General features: G+C 26.2%; 2 protein-coding genes across 3 annotated transcripts; one reads left to right on the forward strand and one right to left on the reverse strand.

Moving 5' to 3' along the window:
* Positions 1-2681: 2681 nt before the first annotated feature.
* Positions 2682-5525, reverse strand: LOC114121207 (DET1- and DDB1-associated protein 1). Its single transcript, XM_027983431.2, has 4 exons — positions 4912-5525; positions 3983-4112; positions 3400-3461; positions 2682-2809 (listed from the first exon to the last, which is right to left on the reverse strand). Exons 1-4 carry the CDS (start codon positions 4912-4914, stop codon positions 2717-2719), a joined length of 288 nt encoding a protein of 95 aa, XP_027839232.2. The 5' UTR covers positions 4915-5525; the 3' UTR covers positions 2682-2716.
* A 3807-nt stretch (positions 5526-9332) lies between these two features.
* Positions 9333-14982, forward strand: LOC114132992 (uncharacterized). 2 transcript variants are annotated; one of them, XM_050203063.1, is made up of 11 exons: positions 9333-10120; positions 10391-10603; positions 11406-11748; positions 11916-12116; positions 12386-12582; positions 12783-12922; positions 13008-13745; positions 13933-14049; positions 14472-14525; positions 14609-14762; positions 14837-14982. In XM_050203063.1, the coding sequence occupies exons 1-11, from the start codon at positions 10068-10070 to the stop codon at positions 14838-14840; spliced, it is 2214 nt and encodes a 737-aa protein (XP_050059020.1). In that variant the 5' UTR covers positions 9333-10067; the 3' UTR covers positions 14841-14982. The 2 variants fall into 2 exon arrangements, with proteins under 2 accessions (XP_050059020.1, XP_050059021.1); XM_050203064.1 differs by lacking the exons at positions 9333-10120; positions 10391-10603 and adding an exon at positions 10628-10919.
* The last annotated feature ends 1646 nt before the right edge of the window (positions 14983-16628 follow it).

Below are 16628 nucleotides of genomic sequence, written 5' to 3' on the forward strand. Positions count from 1 at the left end.
AAATATAGGTAGCGTACAAACTTTATCGATTATGAAAATAAGCCACTGATCAAAATTCAAAAGCGTACAGCTATATCACTTATATCATAAATACCCATAAGGCCATAACACGTATACATATCTAATTAAACGATAAACGTGTGTGGTATATAATATATATGTTATAAATTACTGGTAAAGTATGAAAATGGGTAGTGTACACCTATCCATATGAACAGATAAAATTAAACATTTAAGATTTAAAGTATATTATAATTTTATATAGGTAATATCTATTAAGTATGTTAACTATAACTATTAAAAAAAAAATAAGGTTGATGTTTAACGTTATTTTGTGCGCTGTATATGTATGTGGATTTTTGAAATACATATATTTGAATTGATGACTAAAAGTAAGAAGGCGACACAGTAATATCGGATTTCATTACTTTAATAGTAAAACAACAAAGTTATTATTCTAAATTAAATTTATTGAATCAAAACTTATAGTAAAGTAGTGACAGTAGTGTAGATACTAATGGTAATATACAGGTCAGTTGTATTGTATTTCTTGAGGGTAATGGACAAAAGCACAGAAACCTATAATCTGCAACAAATTTAAGTTTTACCCATACTAGAATGTCTATACATTAAATTCAGAGAAAATTAGAAACACAGTCTATTGCACAAGACATTAGTAACCAACAAACCTTCTATATTATATTTTGTACTGATCAGTAATTTGTTCATGATTATTAATAACACTTATTTTCTACAGTTTATTATAAATTAGATAATAACAAACAATAATTTTCATTTCTTATGACCAAACACTCCAAACTGAAGGGTTTAAAGATTTTTACAATTCCTATATGAATACTTATGTTTTATAATTGCTACTTGCTTGTGATTTTCAATAAAGCAATATTGATTGAACAATAGTCAATAGAGCCAAGAATTATAAATAAATCCTGCAGATTTTAATATTTTATACTGTTTGTATAACTATATTACTTTTGATGGATATGTGCTCTGTGAAGGCTTTGAGTCCATCTTTTTAGAACCTAATAGTAAATAGCAATGGCTATTAGTTTTCAATTCTATATAATAATATATAAAAAATTACTGCAAAAAATTGTATGGTTGAACAAATTTAATTATGTTAAAACAATCATTACTAAAAATAAATAATATTAAAATACAATAAAAATAGTTAATTATTTTAAACTATAAATAAATTATAATAGTACAGTTCAAGATTTTTTTGCTGCAAATTTTTCAACCACTTGAGAAAATTGTAATGATCTAAATAAGTCCATTTCAATACTTAAAAGAGCAAGTCCCAATAGTCAAATTTGTGTCACTGAAGTTGGTAATCAGTTTTTATTAATTTAATTTTCGTAATACAAGTTCCAAGGTTCCAATTATCAAAAATAAAATTACCTTTTTGTATTCTCACTTTTATGTATTAATTGCATTAGTTATTTATTAATTTTTGAATGTATCAATGATTGAACATTTTTATTGAAGTTGTGATTTTAATATCATGTGTTGATGTTTTGTATCCATTATACATAGTTACAAAATGGTAAATGTGCATTCAACAAAATCAATTTATATTGATATTTTTAATAAACACATATTACAAATTTAAATATTTATATCAATAAAAACACAAAAGATGTCATGGATAATATTCTACCTTTAAATTTGATAATAGGTCAATTCATTATAATGTCTAATATAATGTTAATAATATATATTGGATTTAACTATAATATATTTATTTTATATTTAATTTTTATATTCTTCAAGAAGATAATGGGCCCCACTGAACATGTTCGCATGGGGGCCCATAAGTTCATAATTTGAAATATAATTTCATATATACAAAAATATATAGGTATTTTGTGAAACAGTATTTACTCAAATCATCAATTGATTTATTTTTAACATTATAAGGTTATATTAACTTGTCAAATAAACATGTAAAAATTTTAATTTAGCTACTTAATTACTAAAGCATTAATGTTTTATTATCTAATGTTAAATTAATAATAAGCTCATACGTTATAATAAACAATGACATTATAGAATCCAAATACTAATTTATGATTTATTTTTTTTGTTTGACGTTTTTGAAATGGAGTCCACCTCACCTCATAATAGATAACAAACTTTTATGACAGGTCAAAATAAAAAGAAATTTATTGTATTTTGTTTTATACAAGAATATTTAACACTAATGGTGGAACATAAATAAACAATTTTTAGTACAGTAACATAAAATTGTTAATTAAGTATAATATTGTGAAAGGTTAACAATATTCTCAGTATAAAATGATGAATGATGTTAAATAAATAATTAATGTAATTTTTTTAATACAATAAATTAAATTAAATAAACATATAATATAATGGAAAATAAATGTAAAACAGTTTAACGATTAAATGACTAATTATTAAATACAATATTATCAACAGAATGTTTCTTTAAGCTTATAAGTTGTAAATATCCAAACAAAGAGTTGTTAATTGAATATTTTCGTAAACTCTAAAAATCATTCAAAATAATACCATCATGTATATTACTAATTAGTTTTATATCCAGGCTATAATTATAGGTATATCCTTAAATTAGAAAATTACATTGTTTTAAAAATTAACCAAATCAGGAATTTTGACCAAAAACATTAGACAACTTACTTACATTGGAATTATTTTATTACAAATAGTTTTACAATATAGATACATCTACTCTTGGACGTTTTCTAGATGATGAAGCAGATTCTTCACCGGTTTCAACCAATTCTCTTTTTTTACCTCCATGCTAGAATATAAATTAAATTTATTAATATACATCATAATTAAGAGTGTTGCAGCTATTAGATTTGATTATAATTTATAATTATACAAAATAGAAATGTAATTCAATATAAGATTAAAAAAGAATTAGTTAATATGTTTTGAGTATAATTAATATAGGTACATACATATTTAAGTTTTAATAAAAAAAATTAAATATCATAGAACACAAAGTAATATTTCTGTGATTTTATTGTTAATATAATATATTCTAAAACAATATTACAGTTAGGTAAATACTAAAATAGCCATTTATTGAATTACTTTATTTGAAAAGTATTCATGGTTATTGGCTATATAACTTGAAAGTCGAAAAAGATAATTTATACTTGAAAACCCTAATAATGAGTAATAACTTATACTGTTGTATTTATATATTCAATTTATGTATATAAAAAGTAATGATCAAACATGAATATTATTAATATTTAGAAATTTAAAAAAATATTATTCAATAAAATTATTTATTAAAATATAATTTTATGTTTAAAATGTTTAACACCGATTAATATTAAATTAAATTATGTTAAATAGTTCTTTGAATTATTAATTTACCTTTTTATCCCATTGGTTATGTAAATACCGAAGTAATAAATTTGACTTGTCAGTAACAATAACTGAAATCAAAAATAATACAATTTAAATTCTAAAATACAAAAACATAGACACATTGTATACACATAGACCAATATTAAATAACATATACATATTATAGTAATTTTCATGTTTTGCTTTTAAGATGAATACAAATAAAGTTAAGACTACCTATTTTAATTGCATATTAATTATTATACACAATAAATATTATAAGTATTTAAAAATAGGTATAAATTTCAAAATACATAATGTATTTATACATTATTATCAAATATTATATGTGAATGATATTAATAAACAAACTAAAATGTTATTCTCAACTTTATTCAAGAAGAGAAGACACACGTAAATTATCAGTTTCATTTGAAAATGAATATGACATGAATACTGAGTTGGATTTAAGCTATTGCACCATATGGATGAATGAAAATAGATTATGTCCATACATATTTGCTACAGTATTTTTTAGTATAGTTTAATTATAAAATAATATAATCTTATATTATAAATAGTATTATAAAATAATACAATAACTACATACTTTGGTCGCAAGGTTGATCATCTGTTGTTATGTAAACTGGTACACGTTTACTTCGACCATTGTCTGAATGAAAGCGGGAAAAATTGCGTTTGTCAAAGGATGGCATTCCATCCAGAAATTCGGCTATAGACTGAAATTATATAAAATTATAATTCAATAATTGTAATTTTTGGTAGGTAAGAAACAAAAATAATTTTGAATCTTTTATTACAAATAAATAGAATTGAATATTATATTTATATTTAATTTATATTTATGTGAATAGAATAATAATATGTATTTTAATAATATATATATTAATAATAGATATAGGTAGTAATGGGAATAAATTTAGCATTGTCACTGCATATCGGTCAAAAACTAAACTGAGATTAGCAAACAGAATAAACTAACCACATGTTTTATTAAATTTATATCATAATATTATGATGTACTCTAGATTCAGATTGTGTGAATTAAAAAATACGTATCTATATATTATAACTATTAGATTGTATGGATTGATTGATATATATATGAAGGATACTACCTGTTATACTACTAACCAAATCTCAACAAATAAAAATAATAAAAAATCTAGGTATAGCTGCTATATTCAACAAGAGAAAACAATTGAGCAGGGATAGTTAATATTATACTTATATAATAATAATATAAATAATATACTTTAATACCATTGTTTATATTTAATGTTTAATCGAAAAATAAAATATCATATTATGTTGTGCTCTATATTAATTCAGATTTTAACTTCAATGCTCTTAAACCATTCCACATTATTGAGAATTTAAAAAATGGGATGTAAATATAATCTATGACCTCTAATGAAAAGACATGATCCTAAAGTAGATAAATAAGTAATATACGGGTAAGAAGCGTGATTTCCAAACCTAACATATTTTGAGTGAGATATGGAATTTTATACTTACCATTTTAACAAACTGCGCAGTCCAAAATTTACACGAAAAAGCGTGAGTAGAAGAAATCGGATGCTCGTTCTGGAAACGGTGGACAGAATTGGCAAATGCGGAACGCCAATATTATACCTGGATATTGCGAAATGCGAATATTATGAAGTTAAATAGAAATGTTTGCCTTGTAAACGACACCGTTCATGCGACCACAGTGAAAGTAGAATACACACTAAAGGTTGAGTAACAATTGTTGAATTGTCAGACCGGACAACTCCGACGACACGCCGTTTGTCGGAAATCGGAATCGTAGTAGGGCTGTTGCTACAGGTAAGTGACGGTCAACGGATGAAAAGTAAACATCGTGACTTCTGACTGGTAGTTTAGTTAATAAATTAACAGTAAATTAGTAATATTGGTATGTATTTTTATTAATTTAATAATAAAAACGAATGGGAAAGGCTTGATAAGGAGATGAACACTGTTGAAAAATGACGAAAAAGAAAAACGTGTTGATAGTGGCTTCAAATTTGGTGCGCTAGTGACGATGGTTGGTATCATTCGGTATCGTATTATCGTTCTGTGATATCGAAAACAATACCAGAAATCATGATTCTGTTCACAGCATAATAATATGTATTATGTATACAGCCGAGTGCTGAGGGAGCCCATAATTTCTCAGAAAATAAATTGAACCGAACGCTAGTAATCCATAAAGTAAATCAAACAGAAAATAAAATTACAGAAAACAAAATTAATGAAAGTAAAATTATAGAAAACAAAAAAACTAGAAATTAATGTGCCAGAGTTATTTTTATGTGGAAAGTAAAATGAACATAAAATATAAAGTACAGAATTTTAATCCCAGAAAGTTAAAAGCCTGAATTAGAATCACAGAATGTAGTTTCACAGAAATTGATACCACAGAATGTAGCAACTAGCAGAGTGGAATTCAGTTTCGCAGAAAGTGATATCACAAATTTACAAATTACAGAATAAAATGAATAAATGAAATATAATATATAATTTATATATTATATACTATTATATTATATATAATAAAATAGTATAGCCACTAGCCAGTATAGGATATTATACAGCGTACACAAAACGGGTAGGTTTTACCAAAACAGCAACAGGTAATTTCCAAACTGCCCTGGTTTTTATATTACAAGTTTATTTTCATTTCATACAGACTTAAAACTGTCTCAAAAGAGGTGTGGTTAAACTTTTGTTGGTGCAATCTAAGTAAATTATAACACTTATACAGAAAAATCATATATTGTGAATTTTTTTTATATAATCCATACGTGTTATTTCACTAGATGAAAATTTGTCTCCTAATGAACTCCAGTTCTTTTTAAAATGTAGGTGTACTGACATGACTAAGCTTAAATTAAATTTTTTTCTAAGAGAGCTGTTTAGGTATTTACCTGTTTGTTAGACCTTTTTTGACTGGAGCCATTTGGGATCCGACGGTACCTATAACTTTGTCGTCAGTTGTGATCAAAATTTGTAATCATGTGATCATACATTATATTTTAGTATATTTTATAATATTATTTACATAATTTATAAATTAAATATCAAAGAATATAAAGTACATATTTATAAATAATTATAGTTAAGTACCTATTCAAATTTCAAATAATTGAGTACCCAGAGTACCAACATTTAAACTTTAAAGTAAGTATAAGTATTTAAATTACTTCATAAATGACGTAGTTATACACAAATTGATAAAATAATTTTAATTGGGCGATTTTAAAGTCCGTCAAAATACCGGTCAAGATAGTAAAGGTAATAAAAGGTCTAATGTAAACTTCGCCAGTTTCGAATTCGAATTAAAAAAAAAATGACAGTGCTACAGGATTCTATAAATAGGTACACTATAATGGAATAATACAGACTTAAAATATTTACAAATTATATCACATCATTTTAGTTTACATAAATGACACAACACAACAATATATTTTTGGATTATTAGGTTTAACGATTATTTATTATGATTTTGTACTATATTTTAAATATTTAAAGTATTAAAAGTAAAAAGAAAAGTAAGAAAAAAAAAGTTAAAGTTAAAGTATTTATAGTATTTAGACTGCATATTATATGGCATGTATTGAAACTTTTTAGTGCATTAAAATCCAGTGGCGCACCCAAGGAGGGCTTTGGAAATTAAGCCCCCCTAAAAAAAAAAAAATATATTCATTAAATTACACATTATTATAGCAAATATAGTATAACAATGATAAATGATAAAGTTTTATTTTCAAATTTTATTATTATGTTAGATACACAATACACATACACATATTATATATTACGTCATAATAGTACAATATTACGTGATAAGGCTTAGGTACTTGTGTGTAAGGATAAAAGAAATACTTAATACCTATGGAACTCAATCTACAATCGTTTTTGAAAATATATTACTTAGCTTTTTTGTCTCAAAATCTAAAATTATACATAGTTTTACGGTAAAAGATTAAATAACGCGGTAACTCACTGTAGTATAATAACTAATTATAGTAATAGTTGAATTATATTTTTATTAATAAAAAATGTATAATTTCTTTAAGTTTAAAAACCTATACTACGAGTATATTGATTATTTTTTTTAATTTTTTACATATTTATAACATTGTTATTTTATTAAAAGTATAATATTAATATTACATTTATAGTTCAAATTTCTTTTTATCGGCACAAACATTATTTTACTTTTGAGTTTTGACCCCCAAAATACCAACAAAAAAAGTGAATCTTACCAGAATATTTGCTGAAGTTGAATACCAAAGAATTTTTAGTATGATCATAACTCAGTCATAACTAAAAAAAGGATTTAATTGATATTGTAATTTTTTTTTCATCTAAGATAAATCAAATCTGATCAAATATGTACACGATTTGTATTAATTGCAGTCTTTCTATTTAATTTTATGGTGCAATTTTTGCAATTTTGTATATTTTACGTTATTAAATGTACAAATCAATATTTCTTAACTAAGTTTATAATATAAAAATAATAAAATTATTGTGGATTTTCATTTTAATTATAATATATAATTTTAAGGAACACAATTTAGAAATGAACATACCTAATTACAGGCCCTATTATTTGTAAAATTTTGGATTGCACACTTAATTTTATTATTGCTACCTTCTTAGAAAAAGGAATGTATTACATATCTATATTATATGTATATGTCGTAGGCCATATCGAAAATTAGTTTTTTTTAAAAAAAAACTAGGCTCTTTACAATGAGGTAGCCCGTTTGTGAACTACTTATTATTTTTCCAAACAGCCTGCTGGTTTTCAGGCTCATTGCATACAGACTAACAGTAGTTAGGCCTTTTAAGAACTACAATAATTTTATGGTAAAAACTATTTTAATTATTTTATTTTTAGGGTTATTGATAATAACACTGTACAATATATTATCTAACATTGTAAAATTTAACATTATTATTTATTCATTACTTATTAGACATTAGTTACTTATTATTTTTGTACAGTTATTTACTAGGTATTTCACTAGTTGCTTGATTGTTATCATGTTTTATTGATGTGCAAAATTTATTATAAATGGTTATTACATTAAATTACAATTCTATACCTAAAATTCTATTTTTGTATAAATTTTGCACATCAATAAAACATGATAACAATCAAGCAACTAGTGAAATCCCCCCCCCCCCCAAAAAAAGAAAGTGTGTAAAAATGAGTCTAGAGTAAATTTGTATAAATTCGATGTCACGAAAAATAGTGTAACGGAAGTTTAATGGTTGCCATGGTTTCCCACCAATAATTTATTACAATTTAATATATTTTATTATTATATTATATATTTATATCTCCAGAGAGTGCTACATAGCGGCAAAAAAACGGCGAGCCAATATTAGCCCATATAATTTCATATAATAATTATCTTCATATATAGTTTTACATTATAAATGAAAAAATGTACACATATTATAATTTTAAATTTTGTTGAAAAAAAAATAATTAATCCACAAAAATCTGAATCGACCAAAAATAGGCGTAAAAGATGTTAACACATCAATATTGAGCGTCAGATACAAACTCTGACACACACGTTTTTTTTAGCTGTTAACTATTGCCATTGGTGTTAATAATTTTTACTTATTTAGTTATTTTATTTTTATACCTCAACTCTGTAATAAGATAAGTTGAACTGTACTTATAATTATTCTATTTGCTAAAGGATTTATACCCGTTAATTATAATTAAATAACATACAACCATACAACTTAGATTCATTATTTTTAGTAAATTATGTTTTTTTTATATAAATATCTTGAATCAAAAACTATGAAATAAGTAATAAGTAATAACTAATTAGTGATTAAGTACCTAAAACATTAAAACCAGAAAAAAATGTACACAAATATTTTACATTTTGATAAATAGGTATGTAGGTATAGGTATGTAGGTAAAATACTATTTTTATAATTGAATCTAGAAATTGACATCTTGAAAAAAATTTCTATTTTATAAAATACAATATGCAATTTATTAACAGGACCGGATTTGCAACAACTATTTTTTTTTTAAAAATGGTTGCATTAATCAATTTAAAACATTGTAAACAAAAGCCGTTTTAGACACAGTTTGTTTTAAAATTAAGTGCACGGTACTATTTAGTAATTAGTATTTATATTTTATACCATGCGACTACGTTGTGCCGTTGTGGACGAGTATCGTGTTTAACGTGATAGTGCGATACGAATGATACGATTTTAAAAATAAATACGGTCATTTCTTATTATTTTCAATGTATTGAAGAGTTCTAAGTATTTTAGCATCAAAAAGACACACAAGTACACAACTAATATTATTATTAATATATTTGTATTGTGTATAGCTAAAAATACTTGGGATATGGAAATAATGTCAATAAACAAATAAACTGGTTTACTGATAATAAAAATCTAAATTTAGGAATCGTCAATGACTATTTTAATATTGAGTACGTTTACTACATTTGAATTGTATTTAATGAGTGCCGACTGCCGAGTATCACAGTTTGTCAGTTTAACGTTTAACAGCAGACTGCAGACAGACGACAGTCATTGGACACTGCTACTTCCATACAGACATTTATGTCAGTTATTACTAGTTACTACATAACTTATTTTAAATTATGGAGCATGAAGGCTTTATTTACGATAACTTAGGAACCAAAAAAGGAATAACGTAAGTATATTTAAATGATTTGCATTGATTAACATTATGTTAGAAAATAATGGACAAGACGTAGGTACTTCTCCAGAAACTATTTTCTATTTTCTCGCTTAAAATTCTATAATAGAATAATCCCATGACCACAGTCAGCTTATGTATAGAATGTTAAACAATGCTAATTTTATAAATTTTTATTTAATTTTTTTTATTTTTAACATAGTTTTTATGGAGGTTTTTATATATTTTTTTATTAGTTCTGATTACTTATTTTGGTGACCATAGTTATTACAGATGTGCAAGACGCGGTGGAAATTTTTGTACAGGGACAGTGAAGAAGTTAATTGATGGCACAATCGTTCCTATAAAATTGCATAATGGACACCAAATTCAAAATCCTAATGAGACATTGGTCAAAGCATTCAGGGAAATACTCAAAAGAAGAGCTTCAACAGAAAATTTAGTATTGAAGCATATTTATGATGAAGAAGCTAGGAGGTAAATACATAATTTAGTTATAACTAGAGACCGACACATTTTATGCATTTGCTTGTTCATACTGAGTGTATGCATTTATATGAGGGTTTTATAATGTATATATATTTTACAATCTTAGTAAATAATACAATTATTTCATGTTTTTATTTTTCAAATCGGAATTTTTAAATACTGCCATACTGGGGAGTGTTCGAAAACTCAACTATAGTTAACTCGAGTAACCCAGCGTCGTTCGGCGTAAGAGTTAACTCCACGCTACCGTTCGGTAACACATAGTTGTTGACTCTGGGTTAACCCGACAACCCTAAATAAATAGGTAGGTTATTTTAACTTCACTGATAACAATAGAGTTAACTTTAATCTAACGTACTCTGCTCCGACTAATCATATTCGAACGCACCCCTGGTAAAAACAAAATTAATGTCAACACGGTATAGAATTTTTAAAAACATATAGGTAATGGTGTTTTTTATATATTTAAATATTTTGTTGACTAACATTAAATTAAATGTTGAAAGGTCCAATACTCCTAATTTTGTTACCTATATTTTATTTGTTTTATTTGTTCTAATGTTTTAATTGTTTAATGTAATATAAATTTTTGATGTATATGTGAGCATATTTTGATCCTTTCACTTTGCATATTTGCCACATTCTTAGTGCATATAATTCCAGTCTCTAGTTATAACATATTTTATATCATTATTTGTTTTTATACATTTTCAAACATAATAATACATTATTAACACTCTGATCTTTTTCCTTATTTAAATATGTATAAATGAGTATTTTGTTTTGATAGAAATCCTGAAGCTTCTGGTCTTTACCCCTATTCAACAGCAGAATGTATCATGCGACTGGCCAGAAAAAAGTCTTTGCCATCACTGCCCTCTTCATTAGCTGAGTTGGCCAGTCTGTTTGATGAAGGACATTTGCGTCGATATTCTTGCTGTGATGAAATCATGTTTAAGGGTTGTGTACATGATGTTGATGGCCAAGCCACCATGATTTTTGCATGTACTACTTTATTACAATTGATTTTGTCTTCCAATATTGAAGAAATTCATGTCGATGCCACATTTAAGGTGGTGCCGTCGAATATGGGAAACCAGTTGTTAACCATTCATTCCATGATTGACAATTATGTATGTTATTTTGATATTTATAATTTGTATTTCAATATAGTTGCTTCTTACAAACAAGTTATTTTTATGTACACTGTAGATATAAACTGTATTTATGATAAAACATTACATTATCCATTTTATAAGTACCATGAAAATAAAACTTAATAAGAACTTTTTGTGTTTAGTCTATACCAATAGTATATTGTCTCATGGAGTCAAAGACAAGAAATTCTTACAACTGTGTTTTTAATTTTTTAAAAACCCATTTGCTGCCAAATTTCAATCCATCAATCATTATTACTGATTATGAATCTGCTCTTAGAGATACATTAATATCTATTTTTCCAACTGCGCGAACCACAGGTTGTTGGTTTCACCACAATCAAGTAAGTTCATTAGTGAAGTAATAACTTGAAACCTAACCTTACCTTTGATTAACACCCGTGTTTGGATTTGAAAATATATGAAAATGATTTGCATACTCGAAAATTTTAATTTCTTTTTTAATTAGGATATAATTAAAAGAATATTAAATATTTTTTTTAAAAAAGAAGGAGTACTTTAAGTTTTTCCTCGTGTTCCCTTCAATTCAATCTTTAGTAAAAACAAAAAAAATCTATTATTTATTTACTAATTGAGAAAAAAACATTTAAAGGCAGTTTGGAGAAACATGAGAAAAAAAGGATTTTTAATGTTAACTAATACCAATGAATTTGCATCAAAAGCACTTAAGATGTTATTTGCATTGCCACTATTACCAGCTGGTGACATCCAACGTGGATTTGACATGGTTAGGATGTTTGCTGTAAATCATGGAGTACCTATGGGAAGTCTGTTTGATTACTATCAAAAGTAAGAATACATTTATACTATATTAAAATTTGTATTAAGTCCTAGTTTTAGCATTTTTTCCCTTAAAAAATTATTTTTTGTACTTTGATGTTTCTAATATTGTGTTAAGTAACTAAAAAAAAAAAATAATAATATTAATTTACTATTATAATATGACGTGCATTTGGTATTTTGTTTATTATTATTACATTTTTTTTTAGCTATTGGCTCAGACAAGTAGGATCAGATATTGTATCTGTCAATGGATTACCAAGACGAACCAATAATTGTGTTGAAAGTTTCCACAATACTTTGCGAAACAAATTTAATGTAGTTCACCCTAACTTGTGGATATTTTTAGGTAAGCATATTTTATTTTTGAACTTAATAACTAACTGCCAAGTACCAATTGGTAATGATATTATTTATTAATGTTCATATTACAGATCACCTTTGTCATCTCAGTATGAGTTTCCATAATATTGTGGCTCAGCTGAATAATAATTTACGTCCAACAAGAAACTACAGAGTTACTCATAAAAATTTAAATAGGATCCTACATGCTTCTCAACAGTACTCTCTAGGGTTGATATCTATGTGGCAGTTTTTGCAAAGAATGTCTCATGTTACAACCACCTACGAACAACAGCAACGTAATTGGGTATTGCATGTGGACAATGAACAGCTGCTATTAGTTGTTCAACCAGTAGCTGCTGCTGCTGCACCAGTACCAGTAGCTGCTGCTGCTGCACCAGTACCAGTAGCTGCTGCTGCACCAGTACCAGTAGCTGCTGCTGCTGCACCAGTACCAGTAGCTGCTGCTGCACCAGTACCAGTAGCTGCTGCTGCTGCACCAGTACCAGTAGCTGCTGCACCAGTACCAGTAGCTGCTGCACCAGTACCAGTAGCTGCTGCACCAGTACCAGTAGCTGCTGCTGCTGCACCAGTACCAGTAGCTGCTGCTGCTGCACCAGTACCAATAGCTGCTGCTGCTGCTGCACCAGTACCAATAGCTACTTTGTCAGCACTAGGATCTGTTGCTGGGGTACAATTTGTACCATCTCAAGTAATTCTACCGCCAATTCAGTTACGCCATCCAGTATTAGGTAGTACACAGAGACCTCCTGTTGAATTACCTGAAAATGGGAGGCTAGTAGAACGTGATCACCCATACCACATACAAGGTAGTTAACATAATTGAAAAATAATCAAAATTATTACATCCATAGATATTTTAAAATTAATAAAAATGTTTTATTAAATCTGTATGAAAACTCTGTTTCTAATAGTATTATTGTTTTATTACTTATTTAACTTTATTTAATTCATAAAAATTAAATATAATAAATAAATGTTATATATTATTTGTAGAAAATGGGAGACATCGACAGAGGAGACATAGAGTAGAAGGAGGTAGACGACACGAATTTAATGCTGCCCAAGCATGGGAACAATTTTTTGAAGAAATCGACCATAACAATTCTATTGGTACTAAAATATCTTTATGTGACTTCTAATAACATTTTATGATTGATTTATAAAACTATACAATTAATCAGTATATTATAATGTGTAGGATTTAGATGAGTATAATGAATTAATAAATAATACCATAAATACCTATATATTTATTATTTATATGATTTTTTTATTATACTATACATTATAATACATATACATCATTGCATGGATTTCTTGTATAAAATAATATACGTATACAACACAGCACTATTAGCATGGTTCACAGTGAACTTCACACTCATAATACATAGACTTGGAAGACTTACTTATCGATTATTACCTACACAAGCAAACATAAAAGGGTGGCATCTAAATTCACACTGCTAAAATCCCACATATATCATGTTGTTTTCAATTTATAAACTAATACTTTATACATCATATTTTAGATATGGAGCAAGGTTTTACAACGCATGAGCAGCAACCACATAGAGAAGAAGAAAGTAAGAAAAATTAAATTAATTTTCACTCCATTATATATGATATTTTTTTGTAAATATTTGTTAACTTATAGAATTTTTTTTAGTTCTAGAGGTGTGCATAATATGCTATAATGAAATTTCTACAGTGAGTGTAATACCCTGCCAGCATCATTTTTGTAGAGGATGCATCGAAAGGTGGATGCAAGAGGGTGCAACATGTTGTCCATTATGTAGAACTAATATCATTAGACTACAAAAGTAATAATTTTATAATTTCTTTTATCATAAGAAATGATTAATTATTATTATTATTTTTTTTTATTATTTATTAGTTAACCTCAAGAAAAGAAAAGACTAAACTACCAGAAGCTTCAGTAGTTGTATATAATATTATAAAATAAATCATATAAAGTATTGTTTGTCACATAATTACTTTTCTTGTTTTATTTTCAATCTTACACAGTATAGTTGTAAAATCTATCAAAAAGTGTAATTTTTTCTAAATAATCATAATATTTAAGTAGGTATCTAAATATATTTAATAATCTAAATAATATATTATAATATTTGATCCTATTGTATATTAGAAGAACTTAATATATAAATTATTTTTAATATTTAGGAATTAAAAAGATCTTATTTTGTATAGAGTATTAAGTATATAGAATAATATAAATGCTTTAATAATTGCATTCTTAATAGTTAATCTGTTTTAATAAGATAAAGATCGTTGAATTATAAAAAATGTTGGGATATTCAGTTGTAAATTAATAGTTAATAAACAACACATTCGAGTTTAAAGTTGATCTGAATAGAAATATTAACTGATCTGTTAAAAGAAGTTAAACATTTTTTTTAAATTATACGACTTAAAATTTAACATGTTAAAAATTCACTTTGTACAATATTACACTATATATTTCTATTACACATTTACTTTAGAGGTTTAGGCATTAGGCAATTAACATGGCATTTTCTTCAATTTAAAACTTATAAGGCTAAGTTATTATTGCAAAATTATAATGGTTACTTTATTAACTTAATAAAACAATTACCTAACCTACAAGTTACACTAAAAAGTTGAAGAAAAATGTATCTTTTTAATATATCTACTGCTTCATGTAAATATTCATTGTAAGGTGGGTGGTGGTGATTACCTCACAAAAAAACTTTCTAATAATTAGTAATAATATTCTATAAAAAATACTATTAGGTACCTATTTAATCAAAAATATACCTAAATTAAAATATGTTTTTTAATGTATAAACTTCTAAATTATAAAAAAGCATTGACACGGTAGGTATGATCGTATGAAGATAAAATGTTTTATCATGATCTGTCACAACACTGTTCGAGGAGACACTAGTCTTAGGCGACTATGATGGAATATTTAATTATTATAATAATTATTATTCCTCAAACGGGTTAATATATACAGATTATAGTGTTATTACTCGGTTGTTTTCGGAATTTGACTACTAATTACTGAATTGTTCTAGTCGTAGAAGGTGATAATAATGAAGATATTTTTTTTCGTATATCCGTAGTGTATTATTGTAGTTTTTCATTTCAGACCAGTACCCACACTATCAAAATTATCAACAAAAAATAAATACTGTTGAGCAATGATCACGAATTAAAAATTAGAGAGATATTCCAAGTGCGTTTCGTTTTTAATTTTTATCTTTTTTATAGCCTGAGTGTGTCCGCCGTCTTATTGACAAATTGTATAGTAATTAGTAATTGTTCTTCAACACTATATTTTAGTATATCAGTTCCGTTCTATAGAGACATAATTATATCTGTAATAATACCTTCTGGAAACTTATGTTCTGTAAATTTACATTCTGGCATTTTAAGTTCTTCTGAATTTCTGCAATATTACTTTCTGGATGTTTTTGTTCCACGATTATGCATTCTTATCAGTTTACATTCTGGGATATTTACTTTCATTCATTTTATTCTCTGTCTTAACATTTTCTGGGAATTATACATTATGGCCCTATTAAATTCTGTAATTGTATTTTCTGTAACTAAGTACTCTGTCAATCTATATTCTGGTGGTTTTTTTTCTGGAACAATATATGCACCCAGTGCTGACTGTAGCAGAATATTTTATAAAA

The sequence above is a fragment of the Aphis gossypii genome, chromosome 3 (genome assembly GCF_020184175.1).
Source record: "Aphis gossypii isolate Hap1 chromosome 3, ASM2018417v2, whole genome shotgun sequence".
Taxonomy (NCBI): Eukaryota; Metazoa; Arthropoda; class Insecta; order Hemiptera; family Aphididae; genus Aphis; species Aphis gossypii.

Excerpts from the sequence above, each read along its gene's own strand:
- LOC114121207 (XM_027983431.2), bottom strand. Across the intron at positions 3,462-3,982 it reads TGATCAACCTTGCGACCAAA|TTATTGTTACTGACAAGTCA; the intron begins GTATGTAGTTAT and ends TTTTGATTTCAG. Across the intron at positions 2,810-3,399 it reads ATAACCAATGGGATAAAAAG|CATGGAGGTAAAAAAAGAGA; the intron begins GTAAATTAATAA and ends TTTATATTCTAG.
- LOC114132992 (XM_050203063.1), top strand. The coding sequence starts at position 10,068 with ATGGAGCATGAAGGCTTTATTTACGATAACTTAGGAACCAAAAAAGGA. Across the intron at positions 12,583-12,782 it reads CTGTTTGATTACTATCAAAA|CTATTGGCTCAGACAAGTAG; the intron begins GTAAGAATACAT and ends ATTTTTTTTTAG. Across the intron at positions 13,746-13,932 it reads TCACCCATACCACATACAAG|AAAATGGGAGACATCGACAG; the intron begins GTAGTTAACATA and ends TATTATTTGTAG.